Source organism: Manis pentadactyla, chromosome 13, assembly GCF_030020395.1.
Source record: "Manis pentadactyla isolate mManPen7 chromosome 13, mManPen7.hap1, whole genome shotgun sequence".
NCBI lineage: Eukaryota > Metazoa > Chordata > Mammalia > Pholidota > Manidae > Manis > Manis pentadactyla.
The window spans coordinates 32,636,010-32,658,533 of record NC_080031.1 but is presented as its reverse complement, the minus strand read 5'-3'; the positions used below and the strand labels follow the sequence as shown (position 1 = coordinate 32,658,533).

At 36.5% G+C, this 22,524-nt stretch overlaps 1 protein-coding gene across 7 annotated transcripts in view; it reads right to left on the bottom strand.

Moving 5' to 3' along the window:
* GRIA4 (glutamate ionotropic receptor AMPA type subunit 4) overlaps positions 1-22,524 on the bottom strand; it is a 413,780-nt gene that overhangs the window by 54,635 nt on the left and 336,621 nt on the right. For 6 of the 7 annotated variants that reach the window (XM_057491184.1, XM_057491182.1, XM_057491183.1 and 3 more), the window contains exons 9-11: positions 22,251-22,355; positions 16,832-16,942; positions 8,912-9,118 (exon numbers count right to left, since the gene is read on the bottom strand). In XM_057491184.1, coding sequence (XP_057347167.1) covers positions 8,912-9,118; positions 16,832-16,942; positions 22,251-22,355 — 423 coding nt within the window. Of the gene's footprint in view, positions 1-8,911; positions 9,119-14,291; positions 15,527-16,831; positions 16,943-22,250; positions 22,356-22,524 lie in introns of those variants that run through there. The other variant, XM_057491185.1, reaches the window with a different exon arrangement.

Sequence of the window (22,524 nt, the reverse complement as noted above, 5' to 3'; positions counted from 1 at the left end):
GCCAGTATAAACAGGGACATAATAAAGATTAGAGAAGAAATAAATAAAATTGAGAAGAATAAAACAATACAAAGAATCAGTGAAAGAAGGAGCTGGTTAGTTCAGGAAATAAACAAAATAGATAAACCCCTAGCCAGACTTACCAAGAAAAAAACAGTCTATACACATAAACAGAATCAGAAATGAAAAATGAAAAATCACTACAGACACCATAGATATACAAAGAATTATTAGAGAATACTATATAAAATTATATGATAACAAACTGGATAACCTAGAAGAAATGGACAAATTTCTAGAAAAATATAATCTTCCAAGGCTGACCAAGACAGAAACAGAAAATCTTAACAGACCAATTAACAGCAATTAAATTGAACTGGTAATCAAAAAACTACCTAAGAAAAAAACCCTGGACCAGATGGGCTTCACTGCTGAATTTTATCAAACATTTAGTGAACACCTAATACTCATCCTCCTTAAAGTTTTCCAAAAAATGGAAGAGGAGGGAATACTTCCAAACTCATTCTATGAAGCCAGTATCACTCTAATACAAAAACAAGGCACAGTCATCACCACAAAAAATGAAAATTACAGAACAATATCCCTGATGAACATAGATGCAAAAATACTCAACAAAATATTAGCAAACCAGGGGGAGGAGCCAAGATGGCAGCATGAGTAGAGCAGCAGAAATCTCCTCCCAAAACCACATATATTTTTGAAACTACAACAAATACAACTATCCCTAAAAGAGAGACCAGAAGATAAAGGACAAAATCCAGGCTACATCCACACCTGTGAGAACACAGAGCCTCGCAAAGGGGGTAAGATACAAGCCCCAGCCCTGTGGGACCCGAGGGCCCCCTCACCCCAGCTCCCGGCAGGAGGAGAGGAGTCAAAGCGGGGAGGGAGAGGGAGCCCAGGACTGCTGAACACCCAGCCCTAGCCATCTGCACCAGAGTGCAGACACACAGTGAGTGGGGTGCTGGACACCATGGAAATGGGACAGTAAAACCTGCGAGTGGGTCCCTGCAGCCAGAGCCCCTGGGACAAAGAAAAGGGAATGCTTTTTGAAAGTCTTAAAGGGACAGAGACGCCACAGCTGGATGGAAGCATCCCGGGACACTTAGCCAAGCAGCTGGGAATCCCAGGGAACTCTGGGCACCCTAACCCCCTGGGCAGCAGCGCAGCCTGGAGGCCCCTCACAGCTGTATATAAACAGCCTCCTGCCCATTTCCCCTCAGACACGGCTCTGCCATAGTGGAGAAGCAGCCTGAGGCTGACCACGCCCACAGCAGCAGGGCAGAGCTTCTTTCACAGTGGCCGGGCAAGAATTAGAAACACAGTCTGTGTGCAGCTGCCCAGCACAAGCCGCTAGGGGTTGCCATTCTCCCAGGAGAGGAAGGCCACAAACCAGCAAGAAGGGACGTTCTCGCAGCCGACACACGCACCAGCTCCCCACAACTACCTCTATCACCATGAAAAGTCAGAAGAATTTGATACAGACCAGACTAACCCAGACATTCTACCCTGAGAAGGAATCTGGGGAGATAGACCTAACCAATCTCCCTGAAAAAGAATTCAAAATAAAGGTCATAACCATGCTGATGGATCTTCAGAGAAATATGAAAGAGCTAAGGGATGAAGTCTGGAGGGAGATTACAGAAATAAAACAATCTCTGGAAGGACTTAAGAGCAGACTGAATGAGGTGCAAGAGGCTGTTAATGGAATAGAAACAGGAACTCATAGAAGCTGACACAGAGAGAGATAAAAGGATTTCCAGGAATGAAACAATATTAAGAGAACTGTGTGACCAATCCAAATGGAACAATATTCACATTATAGGGGTGCCAGAAGAAGAGAGAAAAAGGGATAGAAAGTGTCTTTGAAGAAATAATTGCTGAAAACTTCCCCAAACTCGGGGAGGAAATAGTTGCTCAGACCACGGAAGCATACAGAACTCCCAACAGAAGTGACCCAAAGAGGACAACACCAAGACACATGATAATTAAAATGGCAAAGATCAAGGACAAGGACAGAGTATTAAAGGCAGCTAGAGAGAAAAAGGTCACCTACAAAGGAAAACCCATCAGGCTATCATCAGACTTCTCAACAGAAACCTTACAGGCCAGAAGAGAATGGCATGATATATTTAATGCAATGAAACAGAAGGGCCTTAAACCAAGGATACTGTATCCAGCACGATTATCATTTAAATATGAAGGAGGGATTAAACAATTCCCAGACAAGCAAAAGTTCAGGGAATTTGCCTCCCACAAACCAACTCTACACGGTATTTTAGAGGCACTGCTCTAGATGGGAGCACTCCTAAGGCTAAATAGATGTCACCAGAGAAAATAAAATCACAGCAAAGAAAGCAGACCAACCAAATACTAACTAAAGACAAAAAATAAAATCAACTACCCACAAAAGCAGTTAAAGGAAACACAAAAGAGCACAGAATAAAACATCCAAGATATAAAGAATGGAGGAGAAGGAATAAGAAAGGAGAGAAATAAAGAATCACCACATAGTGTCTATAATAGCTCAATAAGCAAGTTAAATTAGGCAGTAAGATAATAAAGAAGCTAACCTTAAACCTTTGGTAACCACGAATCTAAAGCCTGCAATGCTAATAAGTACATATCTTTCAATAATCACCCTAAATGTAAATGGACTGAACACACCAATTAAAAGACACAGAGTAACAGAATGGATAAAAAAGCAAGACCTATCTTTATGCTGCTTACAAGAGACCCACCTCAAACCCATAGACATGCACAGACTAAAAGTCAAGGGATGGAAAAAGATATTTCATGCAAACAACAGGGAGAAAAAAGCAGGTGTTGCAGGACTAGTACCAGACAAAATAGACTTCAAAACAAAGAAAGTCACAAGAGATAAAGAAGGACATTACATAATGATAAAAGGCTCAGTCCAACAAGAGGATATAACCATTATAAATATATATGCACCCAATACAGGAGCACCAGCATACGTGAAACAAATACTAACAGAACTAAAGGAGGAAATAGATTGCAATGCATTCATTTTAGGAGACTTCAACACACCACTCACTCCAAAGGATAGATCCACCAGACAGAAAATAAGCAAGAACACAGAGGCACTGAACAACACACTAGAACAGATGGATCTAATAGACATCTATAGAACTCTACATCCTAAAGCAACAGGATACACATTCTTCTCAAGTGCACATGGAACATTCTCCAGAATAGACCACATACTAGGCCACAAAAAGAGCCTCAGTAAATTAAAAAAGATTGAAATTCTATCAACCAATTTTTCAGACCACAAAGGTATAAAACTAGAAATAAATTGTACAAAGAAAGCAAAAAGGCTTACAAACACATGGAGGCTTAACAACATGCTCCTAAGTAATCAATGGATCAAGGACCAAATTAAAATAGAGATCAAGCAATATATGGAAACAAATGACAACAACAATACAAACCCCCAACTTCTGTGGGACACAGCAAAAGCAGTCTTAAGAGGAAAGTATATAGCAATCCAGGCATATTTAAAGAAGGAAGAACTATCCCAAATGAATAGTCTAACGTCACATTTATTGCAATTGGGAAAAGAACAAATAAGACCTAAGGTCAGCAGATGGAGGGACATAATAAAGATCAGAGAAGAAATAAATAAAATTGAGAAGAATAAAACAATAGAAAAAAATCAATGAAACCAAGAGCTGGTTCTTTGAGAAAATAAACAAAATAGATAAGTCTCTAGCCAGACTTATTAAGAGAAAAAGAGAGTCAACACGCATCAACAGAATCAGAAACGAGAAAGGAAAAATCATGATGGACCCCACAGAAATACAAAGAATTATTAGAGAATACTATGAAAACCTATATGCTAACAAACTGGAAAACCTAGGAGAAATGGAAAACTTCCTAGAAAAATACAACCTTCCAGGACTGACCAAGGAAGAAACACAAAATCTAAACAAACCAATTACCAGCAAAGAAATTGAAGCAGTAATCAAAAAACTACCCAAGAACAAAACCACTGGGCTAGATGGATTTACCTCAGAATTTTATCAGACAAACAGAGGAGACATAATACCCATTCTCCACAAAGTTTTCCAAAAAATAGAAGAGGAGGGAATACTCACAAACTCATTCTATGAAGCCAACATCACCCTAATACCAAAACCAGGCAAAGACCCCACCAAAAAAGAAAACTACAGACCAATATCCCAGATGAACGTAGATGCAGAAATACTCAACAAAATATTAGCAAACTGAATTCAAAAATACATCAAAAGGATCGTACACCATGACCAAGTGGGATTCATCCCAGGGATGCAAGGATGGTACAACATTCGAAAATCCATCAACATCATCATCCACCACATCAACAGAAAGAAGGACAAAACCACATGATCATCTCCATAGATGCTGAAAAAGCATTCGACAAAATTCAACATCCATTCATGATAAAAACTCTCAACAAAATGAGCATAGAGGGCAAATACCTCAACATAATAAAGGCCATATATGATAAGCCCACAGCCAACATCATACTGAACAGCGAGACCCTGAAAGCTTTTCCTCTGAGATCGGGAGCAAGACAGGGATGCCCACTCTCCCCACTGTTATTCAACATAGTACTGGAGGTCCTAGCCATGGCAATTAGACAAAACAGAGAAATACAAGGAATCCAAATTGGTAAAGAATAAGTGAAGCTGTCACTATTTGCAGATGGCATGATATTGTACATAAAAAACCCTAAAGACTCCACTCCAAGACTACTAGAACTGATATCGGAATACAGCAAAGTTGCAGGTACAAAATTAACACACAGAAATCTGTGGCTTTCCTATACACTAACAAGGAACTAATAGAAGGAGAAATCAGGAAAACAATTCCGTTCACAATTGCATCAAAAAGAATAAACCTAACAAAGGAAGTGAAAGACCTATACCCTGAAAACTATAAGACACTTTTAAGAGAAATTAAAGAGGACACTAACAAATGGAAACTCATCCCATGCTCCTGGCTAGGAAGAATTAATATCATCAAAATGGCCACCCTGCCCAAAGCAATATACAGATTTGATGCAGTCCCTATCAAATTACCAACAACATTCTTCAATGAACTGGAACAAATAGTTCAAAAATTCATATGGAAACACCAAAGACCCTGAATAGCCAAAGAAATCATGAGGAGGAAGAATAAAGTGGGGGGGGTTTCACTCCCCAACTTCAAGCTCTACTACAAAGCCACAGTAATCAAGACAATTTGGTACTGGCACAAGAACAGAGCCACAGACCAATGGAACAGAATAGAGACTCTGGACATTAACCCAAACATATATGGTCAATTAATATTCGATAAAGGAGACATGGACATACAATGGGGAAATGACAGTCTCTTCAACAGATGGTGCTGGCAAAACTGGACAGCTACATGTAAGAGAATGAAACTGGATCACTGTCTAACCCCATACACAGAAGTAAATTCAAAATGGATCAAAGACCTGAATGTAAGTCATGAAGCGATAAAACTCTTAAAAGACAACATAGGCAAAAATCTCCTGAATATAAACCTGAGCAACTTTTTCCTGAATGCATCTCCTCGAGCAAGGGAAACAAAAGTAAAAATGAATACATGGGACTACATCAAACTTAAAAGCTTCCATACAGCTAAGGACACTATCAAGAGAACAAAAAGGCATCCTACAGTATGGGAGAATATATTTGTAAAAGACATACCTGACAAGGGGTTAACATCCAAAATCTATAAAGAACTCACCTGCCTCAACAACCAAAAAGCAAATAACCTGATTAAAAAAATGGGCAGAGGATAGAAACAGACACTTCTCCAAAGAAGAAATTCAGATGGCCAACAGGCACATGAAAAGATGCTCCACATTGCTAGTTATCAGGGAAATGCAAATTAAAACCACAAGGAGATATCACCTCACACTTGTTAGGATGTCCAACATTGAAAGGACTAGAAAAAACAAGTGCTGGTGAAGATGCAGAGAAAGGGGAACCCTTCTACACTGTTGGTGGGAATGTAAATTAGTTCAACCATTGTGGAAAGCAATATGGAGGTTTCTCAAAAAAGTAAAAATAGAAATGCCATTTGACCTGGAAATTCCACTCCTAGGAATTTATCCTAAGAATGCAAGAGCCCAGTTTCGAAAAGACATATACTATGCTATATTTATTGTAGCACTTTTTTACAATAGTCAAGAAATGGAAGCAACCTAAGTGTTCATCAGTAGATGAATGGATAAAGTAGTTGTGGTACATATACACAATGTAATATTCAGCCACAAGAAAGAAACAAACCCTACCATTTGCAACAACATGGATGGAGCTGGAGTGTATTATGCTCAGTGAAATAAGCGAGGCAGAGAAAGACAAGTACCAAATGGTTTCCCTTGTTTGTGGAGTATAACAATGAAGCAAAACTGAAGGAAGAAAATAGCAGCAGACTCAGACTCCAAGAAGGGACTAGCAGTTATCAAAGGGGAAGCTTCAGGGAGGGAAAAGGGGATTGAGGGGTATTATGATTGGCACACATGGTGTGAGGGGGGTCATGGGGAAGACAGTGTAGCTCAGAGAAGACAAATAGGGACTCTGTGGCATTTTACTACACTGATGGACAGTGACTGCAATGGGGTATTTTCGAGGAATCGATAATAAGGGTGAATGTAGTAACCATGTTGTTTTTCATGTGAAACCTTCATAAGAATATCAATAATACCTTAATAGAAAAAATATGGTATTCAAAGTTAATAATTCTGTTGTCTTATTGACTTTGCTGGGTAGAAGAGACTGGATGGAATATTACCTAAGGGCCTTGGAAACTGGGCATTTGTGTATGTGTTAGGGGTAAGAAAGAAGAAAAGTTGAGAAGGAAGTACAGACTTTGCACACACCAGCATGGAAAGTACCAAATCTGCAGAACGTGTAAGGGATATGGAAGATTTCCTTTTAGAGAAGAAGTGGGCAACCCAAGTGGCAGAGATCAAGGTATTCATGTGTATCTCTGAGAACTGCACAATGTTAGGACTTTCTATTACTGTGACATGTGTGCTACAGATATATATATTTTTTCTTAATTATGCTGCTCTCTTCATATCACTTGTCATTATTTAGACAATATCCCTCTTATAAAACATGGTAAGAACACTGGCAAAGAATCTTCTCAGGCAAACCCTGAGCTGCCCATAGGTAGAGATTCCAGAGGGGAGAGTTGTAACAAAAGCCTTAGAAAGTAACTCAGATTAGCTATCCCATCCATAATTAATGGTTAATCCTAGAACGATATTTTTTTCTATAAGTGTATTTGGTTTTATTTCTCTCTATAGGACAAGCACGATTTTTTGAGATGGAATATTACCTAAGGACCCTGGTCAGTTTTTTAAGAGAATGAATTACTGTAGTTCTAACAACTTGGGTAATGTTCACAGTTAAAATCTGCTTTATTGTTATCAAAAGTTTAAAATATTACGAAGGAACACACATGCTTCAGGAAGGAATCCCTTTTCTTTGGAACTAAAAGCTCTACATAAACTGTTGAAGAGCCCTGTGGCAAAATCCTTTTTGATTTATTTAAAACTGCAATTTTTTTGTGTCCATTTAGGGTACCTAACTAGTCAGCTGTGCTTTCAGATGGATATAAAACTAACTGATTGCTCTTTAATGCCAAAAGTTTGCTCTAGCTGCTGGGGTTATAGCTACTGTAGTGGACTGTGTGGAGAATGCTCACTGCTTCACCGTCTGAAAAGCAGGATGCAGAATCACAAAACTACTGAGTTGCATTTCTGGCTGGGAAGGTGAGCCCCTCGGTAGACTTCAGTTCTGTTCTAACTCATTCTACTGCTACTCTTTTCTGGGGAAAGATGACTCATGTAATTCTTCATTTCAAAAGGATCTTGTGAGGATTAGACATATTATGCTTTGAAGGTGAAATCTGTGAAATATAAATTGGTTTAAAGGAAATTTTAGATAACATTTTGAGTGTATGTGGCTTTTATTGTTTACTCGATGAATAAAGCTTACTGTGAGCTCTCTGTTTGGTTTCTCAACTTTGGATATATGCCAGCACTAGCGTTTGATAACTGCTGGTTTGATTTTTGACACTTTGCAGGGGCAGCTGGAAAGAGCAATATTAATCTGATTCAGGCAGAAATGTCTACACTGGATTTGTCCTTTCCTGTGAACATGTACACTCAGCATCTGGTGAAATCAAAGGGAAGAACTTGACATACGTTCATGTGAAGCCTGCTATGGAAATAATTTTAACTTTTGTATTTTGTTATCTGTGAAACAATGATGGCATTGCATAAAGTTTAAATCTACTGTGTTCAGCAAAATTGTAAGAATCTAACATTATTGGTGAATGTTTTATAGATGCTAAAGTAGTTTAATGATCGCTTCACCAATTACTTAAAGATATTTATCAGTAATTATAACCAACAAGGACATAAATAATTAAGGTAAAATAAGGTCCAGTGTTAGGCTGTTGAAGGAAATGTTACTACATTTATTAAATAATAGATCACTAATGGATTTGTTTTGTAATTCTTATCAGGACATGTCTGTGGTATATAGCAGTACCAAACTTACAGAATAATCATCACAGATAGTGAAGTCAGTGTTTTTTGTTTTTTTTACATAGGATGTCATATTTCAAATTTTTATCTTTTCTCCTGATTTTGAAGTTATCAAGTGTTAGTTTCTCTAGTTGCTTTGGAATTGCATTATTAAAGAAATAGAGAAACATTTGAACATTTTATATGCCTCTTTAAAGGTAAATGCAAATTTAAAAAACAGTAATAAGCTTTTAAAAATTGACAGGTGCCCAAGTGAAAAAATGTTTCAGTTTTATGTAAGTAAATTCTTCAATAAATCGATTTGCTTACCCCATAAACAAGTTCTCCTACCATCCCATTCCAGATTTTTGTGTCTGCATCCCTTGCTCCATATTTTCCATCAGGGACAATGGCAATTTTATACTTGATACCAATATGTTTTGCAATTTCAGATGCCAAATCTACACAGTATCCTTCATACTTGTCATTTCCTTCAAACATTTCATGATTTTTCTTGTACATAACATATGGGGATTCCTATAATGAGAGAAGTAGAACTGTAAAGGAGAAATTGTAAAACATTTAAAAATCTTTATGTAACTTTTCAGTTTCAGAATTTGATGAAAAGATGATGTTTAGTATTAGTATACACACTGATTTTGTATGGCTAGCAATCAATAATAAAACAGATGAATATATAAATATGCTTAGAAGTATATTACGTTGCTTTGCAGTGGATACTAAAAGTGAAATCTTTAAAATCATTTTCTATTGAGTGATTATTACTCAGCACATAACTAAGATAGGAAAATATACATTAATAATTTTCTAGAGAAGCATAAGTTATCATTTTGGCTATTAAATGATTATTTCCAAAGTATGTATCATGAAGTTTAAGACGATTGAGTTGTCAGCTTCATATAATAGACTCATTCAAGGTCACAGGTCTGCATATTCTACCTCTCATTTAGCCACATTCAACCGTGACCTTCTTTAGAACAAGAGGGCAAGAGCCAGACCATTTTTCTTTGCTAAGAGTAGGATGTCTTTCTCAGAGCAGGTACTAGCAAGTTCAGAGAAGAAAAGAGTTAATAGTTAAAAAAGTATATATACTTATTTGCATTAAATTAGCTTTCCTAAAATTGTCAAATATTTTTGCTTTAATTACTATTGTGTTCTATGAATTTTAATTCTATTATAAAATATGTCCCCAATGGAAGTTAATAGTTTCCCTCAACTGTGATTATCACATACTTCAAGTGATATTTCCATTTAGGTTTTGAAGCAAGTAAGACAGAAAATAGGATGAAGAATTATTGTGAAAATCCTAATAAAATGAAACACTTGACTGGTGGCTTATAATAACTGGACAGTTTTCAGTGAAAACACACACACACACACACACACACACACACACACACACAGCCCTAAATCAAAACATTTGAAGGCCATGAACTAGAGAGACACATTGACCAAAAAGCACTTGATTTTGTAAATGGAACCTAAGGCCACTTTACTAGACGATTGCCTGGTGAACATGCAATACACAGAGAACTCCTGGTCATACTTCGGATTTTTTACTCATTTGCAGACAGGGAATACAACATTTAGTCACAATGTCATTGAGTGCATGTACTTACATTTTATAAAATTGTACTGTAATATTCACCTAGTAATTTTCAGACAAATCTTTCCTTTTCCCCAAAATTTATAAATGAAGAAGGTGAACATGCTCTTGGAACTCTGGATTAGAAGGTAATTTACTTTGCCTAACATGGAAGTCTGCACTAATTCTGATTTTTGTTTTTATGTACTTTGTAAATGCAGAAACTACTTTAAAAAACTGAATAAAAATGTAAATTACATGGTATGTGATTTTTTCATAGAGATGCCCTAAATAACTATTATGGGCAATTGTCTAGAATTAGTCTTTGTATTATTTTCTTAAGTTCTGCTTTAGGTTGATATGGTCAAGTGACCCAGAAATCTCTCACTGTTTGAATATGATGTATTTTCTAACACTGGACTTGGGTACAGAAAGTTTCTTTACCTATAAAACTAAGGCAAATAATTGTCTCTTTTTTAGATAGATGAAAATTATTTATTAGTTTATTGAAAACATTCCCCAAATGTAAAGAGTTTTGCAAATTATAAATGTGGTTATGAAATTTGGAGTTATTACATAACACTGCTAATTCCTAAGATATGTTATATTAGTAGTTAAAATGAGCTAATCCTTCCATTTTCTTCTTTTTTCCCCCTGCAATAGCTAATTAAAATATGGGAGAATATGTAGAAAAAAGCAAGAATCACGCCTTTGTAAAATGCTTGACATTCTAATTGAAATGGCTATATAGCTGTCACCTATAACTGTTAGTACAAAAATCTTAAGTTTTTCAAAAGGAGTATATAGAAGGCTCACATTTGGTTGAGATCAATTCTAAAGTGTCTGAAATATTTGAACACTTACGAAATTTAATCCTCAAATATATGTATATTACAATATTAGCTTTGTGTTCAGAAGTTTCTCCAGCTCGTATTATCTAGTTTGCTAAATTTCCTCAACATTATATACTGAGCAATTTGCTTCATTAAAATTTACATTTTTATTATTTATTCAAACATTTATTAAGCACCCACTGTGTGCCAGGCAGTTTGCTGGGAACTAGGGGTACAAAAATGAAGAACATATGCCCCTTGTCCTCTTGTGACTAATTGGGATTAAATTCTGTGTAGTAAGGGTAAAGGAGAGAGAGTGGTGGGGGAAAATAAAACAATATAGTAGTGAGAAATAATAATAGCTCTCGCTTTGTGTCATAGTGTGCTAAGTCTTTTAATCGCGAACTTTCATTTACTTTTCACACTGACATTTTGAGGTAGGCATTTCCCATTTTGGCAGATGGAAAGTTTGTCTCGGAGATGTTAAGCTGTTCGATTTCAAAGAACTAGCAGAAGTGGCTATTGAAGCTGTATGTGGACATTTTCGGAGCTATTGTTGCATCTGTCAAAATATGTACAACTATTTGAGATTAAACATGATTTACCAAGAGGAGGGGCAAGTTTAAAGAGGTGAATTTCTGTATTTTTTAGTGGATGAAATTCTCCATATGAAATCTTGAGTAAACAATTAGATAGAACCTTTCTCTATCTCCTTATAGAATCTGGTACATATAAAGCACTCAAAAAATATAAAGATTCCCTGGTTGATCAGTGCTTCCTAAATAGGACTATTGTGGCAACGTAGTGATATTAGAACTTCTGATTCAGGTGTTCAAAAGGAAAGAAAATATTAACAGGACCTAGATCTCTTTTGAAATGGGCATATGCATATATAGGTAAATGTTTTCATTGTCTTCTTTCATTTTTTTCAACTTCCTTTTAGCACAGCAGGGGCCCATCAGGTCTTTGTTTTTGTGCCAAACAAATAAACGAAGGCTAGAAAACCCTTCAGCTTACTGAAGATAGTGATTAGAAATTTAGCTAGACTCTTTGCCAACCAGGGGTCTGCCCAGTCATTAAGATTCAGATGAGTGGTGCATGCAGCATCAGAGAAATAAAATGATCACACTCGGGAAGGTGGAAGAACAAAGGGAGAGAAAGTCTAGCATTTTCTGGAACAGAAGCTCTCAAAGTTGCTTAGCTCCACCCAATTTCTTTGAGTGTGTCTCATTTTGCTTTTCATTCATGTCAAATCCAAATGAGAAGCAAATCCTCAATACTCGCCCAACTTCCCTATTTATCCCATCCCCAATCTGACAATTTGTCTGCAAGAAGTCCTTCAAACACTGCATAATTGGGGAAATTTAGTACAAAGTTTTTGGGGCTCCTCTGGGTGAAGAAAGTATCAAATCTTTCCAATATAATAAAAATGAGTTCTAGCAAATCATTAAGGGAGATTTGTGGGGCATCTTTGATAAGCAGGCTTATGGAGTCCCAGGTGCTCAATTGTGAATAAAAATGGAATGATCAGAGAAGAGGAATATGCCCTCTTATTCTTACTTCTGCCTTAAGAGTACAACCTACCATACCATCTTTATTACCAACTACTGTGTTTTGTGGAACAATAACTCCTTATAAGTTATTTTAAAAGCTCTACCTCTTAGTGATTATGAGTTTATTACTACAATTCCCATAACAGATAGTGTTCTACATCTGCTCTGCTATTTCAGGAAAGAAATCAGTCTCTGTCTAAAGCTGCTACATTAAGGCTTGCTTATGAAAATGTTTGTGTAAATGAATTAAGATGATTTTTAATCATAAAGTATCATTTTCCTCCTGAGGAACTATTTTTTGGACTTTTTGTATTTAGCAAAAGTAAAGCTGTTTAAATAGATGCTTAATGGAAAGCCTTTAAGATTTTCTAAACATCACAAATATAATCATTACAATTACTATTGAAAACAATTAAAATAATAAAATCAGTAGTATCAACCAGTTATTTGTAATGTGGATTTTTGATTTCCTCCAATGTATATTAATGGATGTAGATAATTTATCCCATGGGTAAAATTTTTTAAAGTGGAAATCAAATTGTTATTATCCAATTCAGAAAAAAATGAGTAAATTTAATAGCTGCAGAATTTTGTTTATGCAAAATAACTTATTTAAAAACTAATTGAGTTACAAGCCCTCTGTAGGCAGATGTATGTATGGGGAAATTAATATTTGGTACAAGAAAGAAAATAATCATATCTGTATGACTGATATGTAAGTTTACATGTATATAAATATGTGTGTGTCTATTGCTGTATATGTACTTGTACCTATGTATAGTGCATCTACAAAATTCTACACAGAGAAGATTAAAATATCAAATATCTCATGAAAACCATAAAAAATAATCTCTGGAAAGATCAAGTGTATTGCTTTTAGGTTTGTAACATAATTCTGATCTTGTAGTGGATAAATTTGGATTTATGGAAAATTTTCCCTAAGGATTGTTATGTTCATAAAATGGTAAGAAGTACCTTCTTAGTTGAGGAATGCATCTTAAGCATCATTTAGCTTCAGTAGTAATGATTTGGGAGAAAATGGGCTTTGCTAAAATATACTGCATTATCTCTCCTTTTCCAGAGAGTTCAGCAGCCAAAACAATCGGGGAGGTTACAGGGGAAACATCCCCTCTTCCTCCAACCGTCTACTGCAAACTGCCTTTTCCTCAGTTGCTGCACTTACCAAACCACATGGCTCAGGTTTGGCTTCCTTAGGTTGCTATTTAACACAAATTATTATTTTGAATGTAAATAGTTCAATTAATATGGCCACAGTCTTATACATTTTACAGGTTTCATAAAATATTCAGTCATTAAGAATTAAAAAATGATGGGCATCTGAATCCGAACATTAGACTTTTCAACTTTGTAGTCATGATTCTCATGCAGTGATACTGTCAATTTTACTTTTTACTTAGATTTAGCAAATTATATTCAGTATGACTAGATTCAGGTAGAATAACTTAGTCATTAAAATGAAGATCATGTTATAGATATATTACACTGTTACAAGAAAAATAAATGTTGACAGTACAAAAGGCTAAAGCCACATTTTATTTAGAATGATATCTGCCATATTTATTTTACTATATTTTTTGTTTTCTTTCTCTCACGAAATGTAACTTCAGTTGAGTGCTGGGTTGTCACCTGTTTTGTTCTGTAATGTTTCCCCAGGCTTATAGCTGTGTCTAGCACACAGCAGACGCTTAATAAATATTTATGAAGGGATAAATGCATTTCTCAATCAATTTTATTTAATAATAGCATATGTCATTACAGTGTATCAACATATATATAACAACATACACAAAGGAAAGACAAATGGAAGAACAGTGACACTCTATAAACTTCAATCAAAAGGAATGATTTCCAGTGCTGCAATGCTCTCCATTTTCTTCTATGTCTAGATATGTTTTGCACATATTACAGTGTCTAACCAACTCCCTCTGTGTTGGGAGTTTTCAGTTGAGTTTGGGATTATTACACACAGTCGCCAATCTCTCACTGATCTGCAAGGAATCATATTTCTTTCAAAATGCATGAGGTGGTGGAGATATAGGTTCCAGGCTACTGTTTCCAACAAAAGCAAATATAAGAAACACTTTCATGGAAGGAACTCCAAGATGGGATTTTTTTTTTGGATTACTGAATGATTACACAGTTGCAAAGATCAGAAGTAATATTTATATGAAGATAACATTTTTATACAAAACACAGTACTACTATTGTACCATTTTGATAGCAAAAATATTGGTGATATCACTGTCAAGCAACAGATAACTTTACAGAATACTCCTTATATATATAGGAAACAGTTGGATTTTTCATTTTCACTTATTTTTTTGATAGCATGCTCCCTGAAAACTAGCCATGCTTGCAAAATTAATTCACTCTTTTGGTTTTAAGAATTATATTTCCAGCCCCTTTAATAACAGGGATAGAAAGGTGATTCTGTACATTATACCTAAAATGCACACTAAAACACTTTATTTTATACAGAACAGGCAATATTTCCAAAAAATCTTAAGAAAACAACTGTGTATATTCAGAAAACAAGCACACAAATTCATAGATTTTTACTTTTAGAAAACCTTCACTTGGAATTAAGAGTGCTGTAATTCCATCATTTATGTACAATGACCTCATTTCAAGATATGAGAATTGATATGTCAGAATCACTAAGTGATTCCTTTCAACATCTATTTTTTTTTCTTGAGAAAGATGAGGATTAATTCTTCTTTTAGTCTAGTATCTCAGAAAAGTCACAGATCTTAAAAAAAATTTTTTTTTCTGGTAGTCCAGAGTTGGTCATCCAAGAAGAATCCCACATGAATAATTAGCTTAAATTTACTACACAGGAGAACAGACTCGAGCCTTAGTTAGGAATGGTCGAACAGCGTGGAACTCATTTCTCTCTTGATCAATGTCTTAAAATAGGATTCTTCATCAGAGGCTGAAAAGAGGAGGACTGTACTGAAGTATGACTTTCCATTACTGTGTCTTTTTTAGGAAAAGAAATATATATATATATTGCTTTTCAAGTCCCATGCAAATATTACACGATCAAGTTAGAAGGAATATGTTTTTCACTCTTACACAAACACTGCTGTTGATTGGTTTGCATTCTAAAATCATAAAATTCCAATCAAGGGTTGGCAGATTGACATTAAATTGCTAGCTGCTGATGCAACATAGATAAAACTAATTGCAACATCCGAAAGCTTCTCTCTGGCTTTTTCATGCTTTGACCCCTATGTCAAAATTTTGGAAATCACTCAACATAATTAAAAACCTAAAACTAAAATTACATATGGTAAAAACTAAATTACATAAAATATTTCTGCTTTATTTAGAGTAAGGGCTACACAAATAATTTAAAATGTGTTCTGCTGAAGGAGACAGTGTGCTGAGGATACACAACTTTAAGATAGAAAGGTCACCGATTGTTGATCTCCTTTGACTTACATTGACCCCAAAAGGCATATTTGAGTTTAGAATAGAAAAATACATAAAATGTTCTACTATTTAAATGGTAACTTCCTGAGAACCTCTTAAAAAATGCAGCCTTAGGATACTTCTCATTCTATGATGTGGCCAAATGAAGAAATTATGTTTTTCTTAATTCTTAGGAGAAATCCAGTAACTGCATTGTGTATTTGTCACTGGTCAATGAGAAAAATAATCGGTGCGAAAACCCTTTGCACATTAAAAATAAATATAGAACAAGATTTATTTCTAAAGCACTGAGTTATATTAAACATGCTCATTAAAATCTTCACATTCATATCTCCACTTTTATAAACAGACAATGCAAATCATTATCTGATAAATAAAGTACCTGAAAATTATAATTTTAAACACCATTAACTCTAATTACATTCATGGTTTAAAAAACATAGTAACAACAATATGGTGTTTAGTATGGGATATTTTTATGTGATTGGTTGTTGATCTTTTTCATGTTCTTTTGTCCTTTGGAATCCCAGCACTTCATACATTTCCAACTACAATGTGACAGTTTCAATTTTTAACATCTGAGGATTTTTCCAAGAACAACAATGCAACAAAAGGTAACAAATAAAAGCACTGAATGTACTCAAGGCTCAGGACACACCTATTTGAAGCCCCGAAAGACTGTGGATCAAACGCCCATATGGCCACGCTGATGCAGCCTCCACCCTCCCTATTTACCACAACTGAGGAACTAAAATTGCCTGTGGACAAAACGGAACAGCATAAAGCATAGACCAAAACTTACCATAATTGTGGTTACAACCACTGTTCTGTTCTCAATAGCTGCTGTGTCATTGCCAAGAGTGGGTATGTCTTGAATCAAGACTAATTTATCCATATCATTCCAGTAACCAACCTGCCAAATAAAGAAAATTCTTGAAAACACTTTTGAGAAGAGAGTCTTTTCTAGTTCTTATTGGAACAAGGAGGGGTATTATTAAGTAAGCAAACACAACAAGTTTCAAAAGCAGATGAAAAAGAAGTATTTGGAGGTTTTCTTAATTGATGGTGAGCCAGTTTTCCTGGTGTTAATGATGCTGCCTGGTTATACATTTGGCAACTTTAAAATTTACAGTCACAGAGTAGCCAAGACATTGGGAGTGAGTGGTTCCAAAAAGAATACGGGTACAGATGGGATCCTGTTTTATGCTGGTCCTCTCCTCTGGTGAGACTGCCTGGCACTCTCTAAGATTAATTTACATGATTTTATCAATAACATTACCAGTTTTATGGTAAAAGGACTAGCTGGATTTACAAAGGGGCCATATACAGATATTTTCAAGCAAAAAAGATGTGTATTTTTAAAGCAATATAGAAATAGTTTTTGGTTTGACATAACCTAGCCACCAGATAACGATCTTACTATTTCTAAAATGTCAAATAGGTGAGATTAATATTAGTGAATCTTAATATTAATAAATAATGTTAGTATTTTCACTTTCAAAGATTACATTGTTTGAGGTTTTTCATTATTTAGAATCCTTATGTTCTTATTTAGACCTGAAGCAAACTCCTTTCTATAAAATATGTTAAATAATTAGGTAAGCATTTTGTACCAAGTCATAAACTATAATGGGACCCTAAAGGAAATGCAGGGTTCTTTGTAACATGCAGACCACCAAATAATAGTTATGGCTATCAACTGACTGCTTGCTCTGGGATAGACACTATATTCAATGTGTGGGTTTTTAAAATATGTTTCTTAAAGTTTATACACATAGCAAATGTAAAAGTAGGTATAGTTATCTGTATTTTGGAGATGGGGGCTCTTATTAGAAGTTTAAATAAGTTGCATGAGGTTATATTCTTGTAGGGCCAGAATTCAAAATTCAGGTCCGTATGATACCAAGTCTTTGTTATGCTACATAGCCTACCAAAATGGGCATTCATTTAACTCTTGCCAAGCTTTCTTGAATTTCTGGATTCAGCTGATATAATTCATGTCTCCAGTAAAATGTGCAAAATTGCTTACTGGTCTGTATTTACTATTTGTTCTAACATGTTTGAGACGTCTCTCGCTTCCTCCAAGTTTAACTGCTGTGTTAGTATTTGTGAACACATTAAAAGAAAGTAGGCATTAACATGTCAGAAAGAGGCAGTTTATTATTCACAAGTGTTGTATATATAATTCAATAACTGAATAGATGGAAAAAAGAATTTTCATTAATACGGCTTTGTCCTGAAATTTTGAGTACATATCAATTCAGCAAACATTTTCAGTTGTCCATATGAATCCATTCATCACTGATATTTATTTATTCATTCAGTGAAAATTTAATTTAAGAACAAGTATGCCTTTGAGACCTAACCTCTCCTCAATTCTTACATGTACTTTAAAAATAATAAAAACAACATGACAATTGCTTCTTATTAATTCTCCCTTCCACATGACAGTTATATGGCATAAGAATGAGTTTTGCAATTTAGCATTCCATTAAGATGCAGCCACCTTTCAGAACTCAGCAGCCCATTCTCTGAGAAAGCCACGTTTTCTTTCCCACAATAAAAATGAGTTCCCACAATAGAAAAACCACAGATCTGGGATACATTCTAGAGAGCCCTCAGATGTTGGCAAGACCTTGACATTTTGCCTTTAACAACAACCTGTGGGTTGTTTTTATCTACCTCCAGAAGATAAATGATTTAGAAGTGCTGGCAAATTAAAACAATAAGCAAACTTTTACCCAACTGTATCTATTTGCCTTATATCTACTTGCAATTCTGTTGAAAAAAGAAAGTCATGGTTTGTGATATGGGACCAATTAATGGTAGATCTCATGTGGGCCATAGACTTACTGGGAGGGAAGAGCACATGGGCTGGACAGTGATACAGGGATCATTTCCTAAAGAAATGAATCATAAAATTCGGACCTAGAACTTTACCCAAGATGGTGTTTCTCTCTCTAGCTCTTCACAACGTTTTACAACTTACTAAGAACTTTCTCAATGCCTGATCTCATTTAATCAGACAGGGAACTAGACATTTTTCCTAGAGACAGAATTTAGAGGGAAAATCCTTTTATAATGCTGGAGGCAAAAATATGGAAGCATCTAAATCACTAAATCTGGCAGGGGACATCAGAAAAATGTTTGTCTTCTTTGAACTCCTAAAGGTGAATGTGTGCAAATATAACCATAATATAATGTATATAGATAATTTGATGTATACAGGTATAATGTATTTGTGGGCAGACTTTGCCTGCATCTAAGGGTTGGGAAGAGATTAACAGGCTTAGAGAAGCCCCTTTTGTACTCAAAGTTGGTTCTTTGGAGAGCTGATCTGGCCAGACCTGTCCTGAAAAATAATGTCTTAATGGAGTGTAAAATGATGTAGGCTCATGTATCTTCTCATCCCAGCCCTAAGGGGAACCCGCAGAGCCCCTGGGGCTGATGAAAGTTCACAGCAGTCAGGAGAGGGAGCTCTGGAGCTCTGCGGGACTTGACTCCCGCCCCAACCCCGTTTCTGCCTAGCTGGACATCTCTGGGCAGGTTACCTTAGTTTCTCTGGGCCTCACTGTTCTCTTTTTTAAAATAAGAAAAATGAATCTAACTCCCAGGTTGTTGTGAGTACCAAACATAAAAATTCACATCTATTTTCCGTTACTGTGTCTGGCATATAACTTGTTCTCAACAAATATGTTTTACAATTAGAATTCCTGTAGCCATGCAGTCTGGCTCTAGAGCGCTCCCTCTGGGTGGGGGTGTGGGGTACAGCTGCTGGAGCGAAAAGCAGATTCCACCATACACAGGAGCTGGGGCTTCAGAAAGGGTTTCGTGGCTTCTGCCTAATGAGACTTCCAATCAGTTTTCCTAATACAGAAGTCGGACAAATGGTGGGCTGACTCTCTGATCTATTTTCAAAGATAGCTCTCTTGCTGGCAGGTGTTCAATTTACCAGAACGATTGCTTGCTTCTCAGACATACTGCTGAGTTGTGCCAGCATAGGGGAGCTCATTTTTAAGTTTAATATTCCTGACAGAATGCCCAAGTTGATAGTTGCCACAGAAAAATGAAGATATGTCCTATACCATTTTATACTTTGTATTTCTTTTAAGAGTCAGACGAATGTCGGCTGAGTGTGAAGATATACCGTTCATCTCTTTCTCAAGTTACTCTTTAACTTTCTCCTCCAGAAACCTTAATTTTTATTGCCATCATGGTTCAACAGGGCATGGAAAGATTCCATATGATAAAAAGCCCACCTGATATTACTGCTAGTTACTATCACTTCTTTTGCCCATTCTTTCTTTGTAGAGAAATCGTTTCATTTTCATACTGTTTTGTGAAATAGGGAATTGTCTTTTGCATTTTAGAAAGTTTCTGCTTAGATGGCTAATTTTGAAAGATCTGGTTTGTGTTGGGAAGGTGTGCCTGTTTTACCTCTGCTCACCAGTTGGCCAATGTTTTTAGGAGTCCATCGAGTATTCTTTCTGCACCCCAGCTAGCAGAGACTTTGCTTAAAATAAGCCTTTTCTCTCCTGTTGCTAGCTATGTGCTGACACAGTGGTCAGAGTCACTGTTTACATGGAGTCCCCTAAATTTCTTGTTGGGGGCATGTCTCAGGCCCCTGTGGTGGGCAGCAGCCTCGGAGGAGCCCATCATGCACCTCGGCTTCCCTGTTGCCATCCGTCTCCAGCCGACCTGATCTGAGCCAGGCGAGCTCTGGCCTGCCTGGGTTAGCTGGCAGCCTGCACTCAAGGAGCTGCCACTGCAAGGCTGAAAAGCTAGGGATGGTTTCCATGACAGCTTCGTATCTCTCCCTCTCACACCTGTACAGGAGCGCGCACCAGGACAGACTGGAGCAGAACCCAACTCGGGAGGCCTTTGCTGTTTTCCATGTATGACTTTGACTGTCCCACCTAGGTTCTTGCCCCTTCCATTTCTACCTATTCAAACTCTAACTTCATGGCCAAATTTAAATCTCACCTCCTCCAGGCATCCTTCCTTGATGTGTTTTTTTTCCAGCTGGAAGTGATCTCTTTTTGGAATTTCCATATGCCTTCTCTTTCATTGTCCTGTGGAACTTATTATATTCTATTCTACTACAAAATAAACTCCTTTAGAACAGGGCCTACTCAGGCAGGGCAATGATGTAGAAAGGTTCTGGGGTCAGATGAATCTGAATTAAAATCTTTGTTTTCTCATTTACAGGCCTTAGACAAGGAACTATAACCTACTGGACAGTAATTTTCTCATTGAAAAAGGGAGATAGTGGCACTCACATTACGGGCTTGTTGGGAGGATTAAATTGTACCAAGTCCAGTGCTTGGGACATAGCAGGCACTTCATAAACTGTAGCTATTGTTATTACATTAAAGGAGGAAATTATATTTGGGAAAGTTTATTTAAACACCAAGTGTTGAGACAAATAGTGTTTTTAGATAAGGTCACTTGAGCAGCTCTTTCCTTCAACATCCTAGCTAAACCTAGAGGAAAGGAAAGTTAAAAATCATATGTGTTAGGTTAAAAAACTTATAGCCAACTACTGAGATGGGATTCTATGGTCCCATTATGCAAAGTAGTTTTGGATGCTGGTGAATTGTGGTGCCTCATCACATCAGAAGAGCTGCAGAGTTACCTTGGGAAACCCAGGAATCTGGCACCAGCAGCTTCCCGACCTTCCTGGCCCCTCAGTGGGAGTTCCTTAGGTGTTTCTCTCTCTCCTCGAGCTGAACGACTCTGAATAGTCTTATCTTCTATCTGCTCTCACCTTTGCTCGTTTGAATGTGTTTCCTTGCTTCCTTCAAGAACATGCAGCTTGCTGTAAGTATGCCCACACCTTAGAAGTAGTTTTCTTTGTTCTAACATCTCACAAATGACTGCAGGCAGATGCGTAGCTCTCTTGCCTGCCGTGGTGCTTTCCTGCACAGCGAATTTTGTTTTGTGGGATTCCTTCCACTAAGTCTTAAAAACACATGTGTATAACTTCCATTTTGGATAAAGAGCATATACAGTATATAAATTAACTTGTTTCAGCTTTGGCATACTGTTAAATATCAATCATCTAACACAAAAATTTATTTCATCCCAGATCATCAAGAAAAAGTATATTTGTAGGAACTCACCTTAAAAAAAGAAAAAGTAGAGTATCCAGCTACCTTTCACTTATCAGCCTTTAAAAAAGTCAAACGCAAACTGAAGAAACCAGCTCAAGAGTGGCTCACCTTCCTAGGCCCTGTGCTCTTCAGCTCAAACACATCCATTGTGTAATTGACCCGACGTCCATAGTGGTCAAACTGAACGTTCCCTGTCAGCCCTTGGATTCGAACCTATGAATGAAAAAGAAAACCCATATATGTATTCATTTGCCATTTCACTTACAGAAATCTTGACTCATGTGCTAGGGTTATGACTGCACATTGCTGTAGAAGTATACACTTTTTAAAGCAGCTCACTAAAAAACCAGGGAGTACTTGAGCTACTGGGATAGAATCTAAA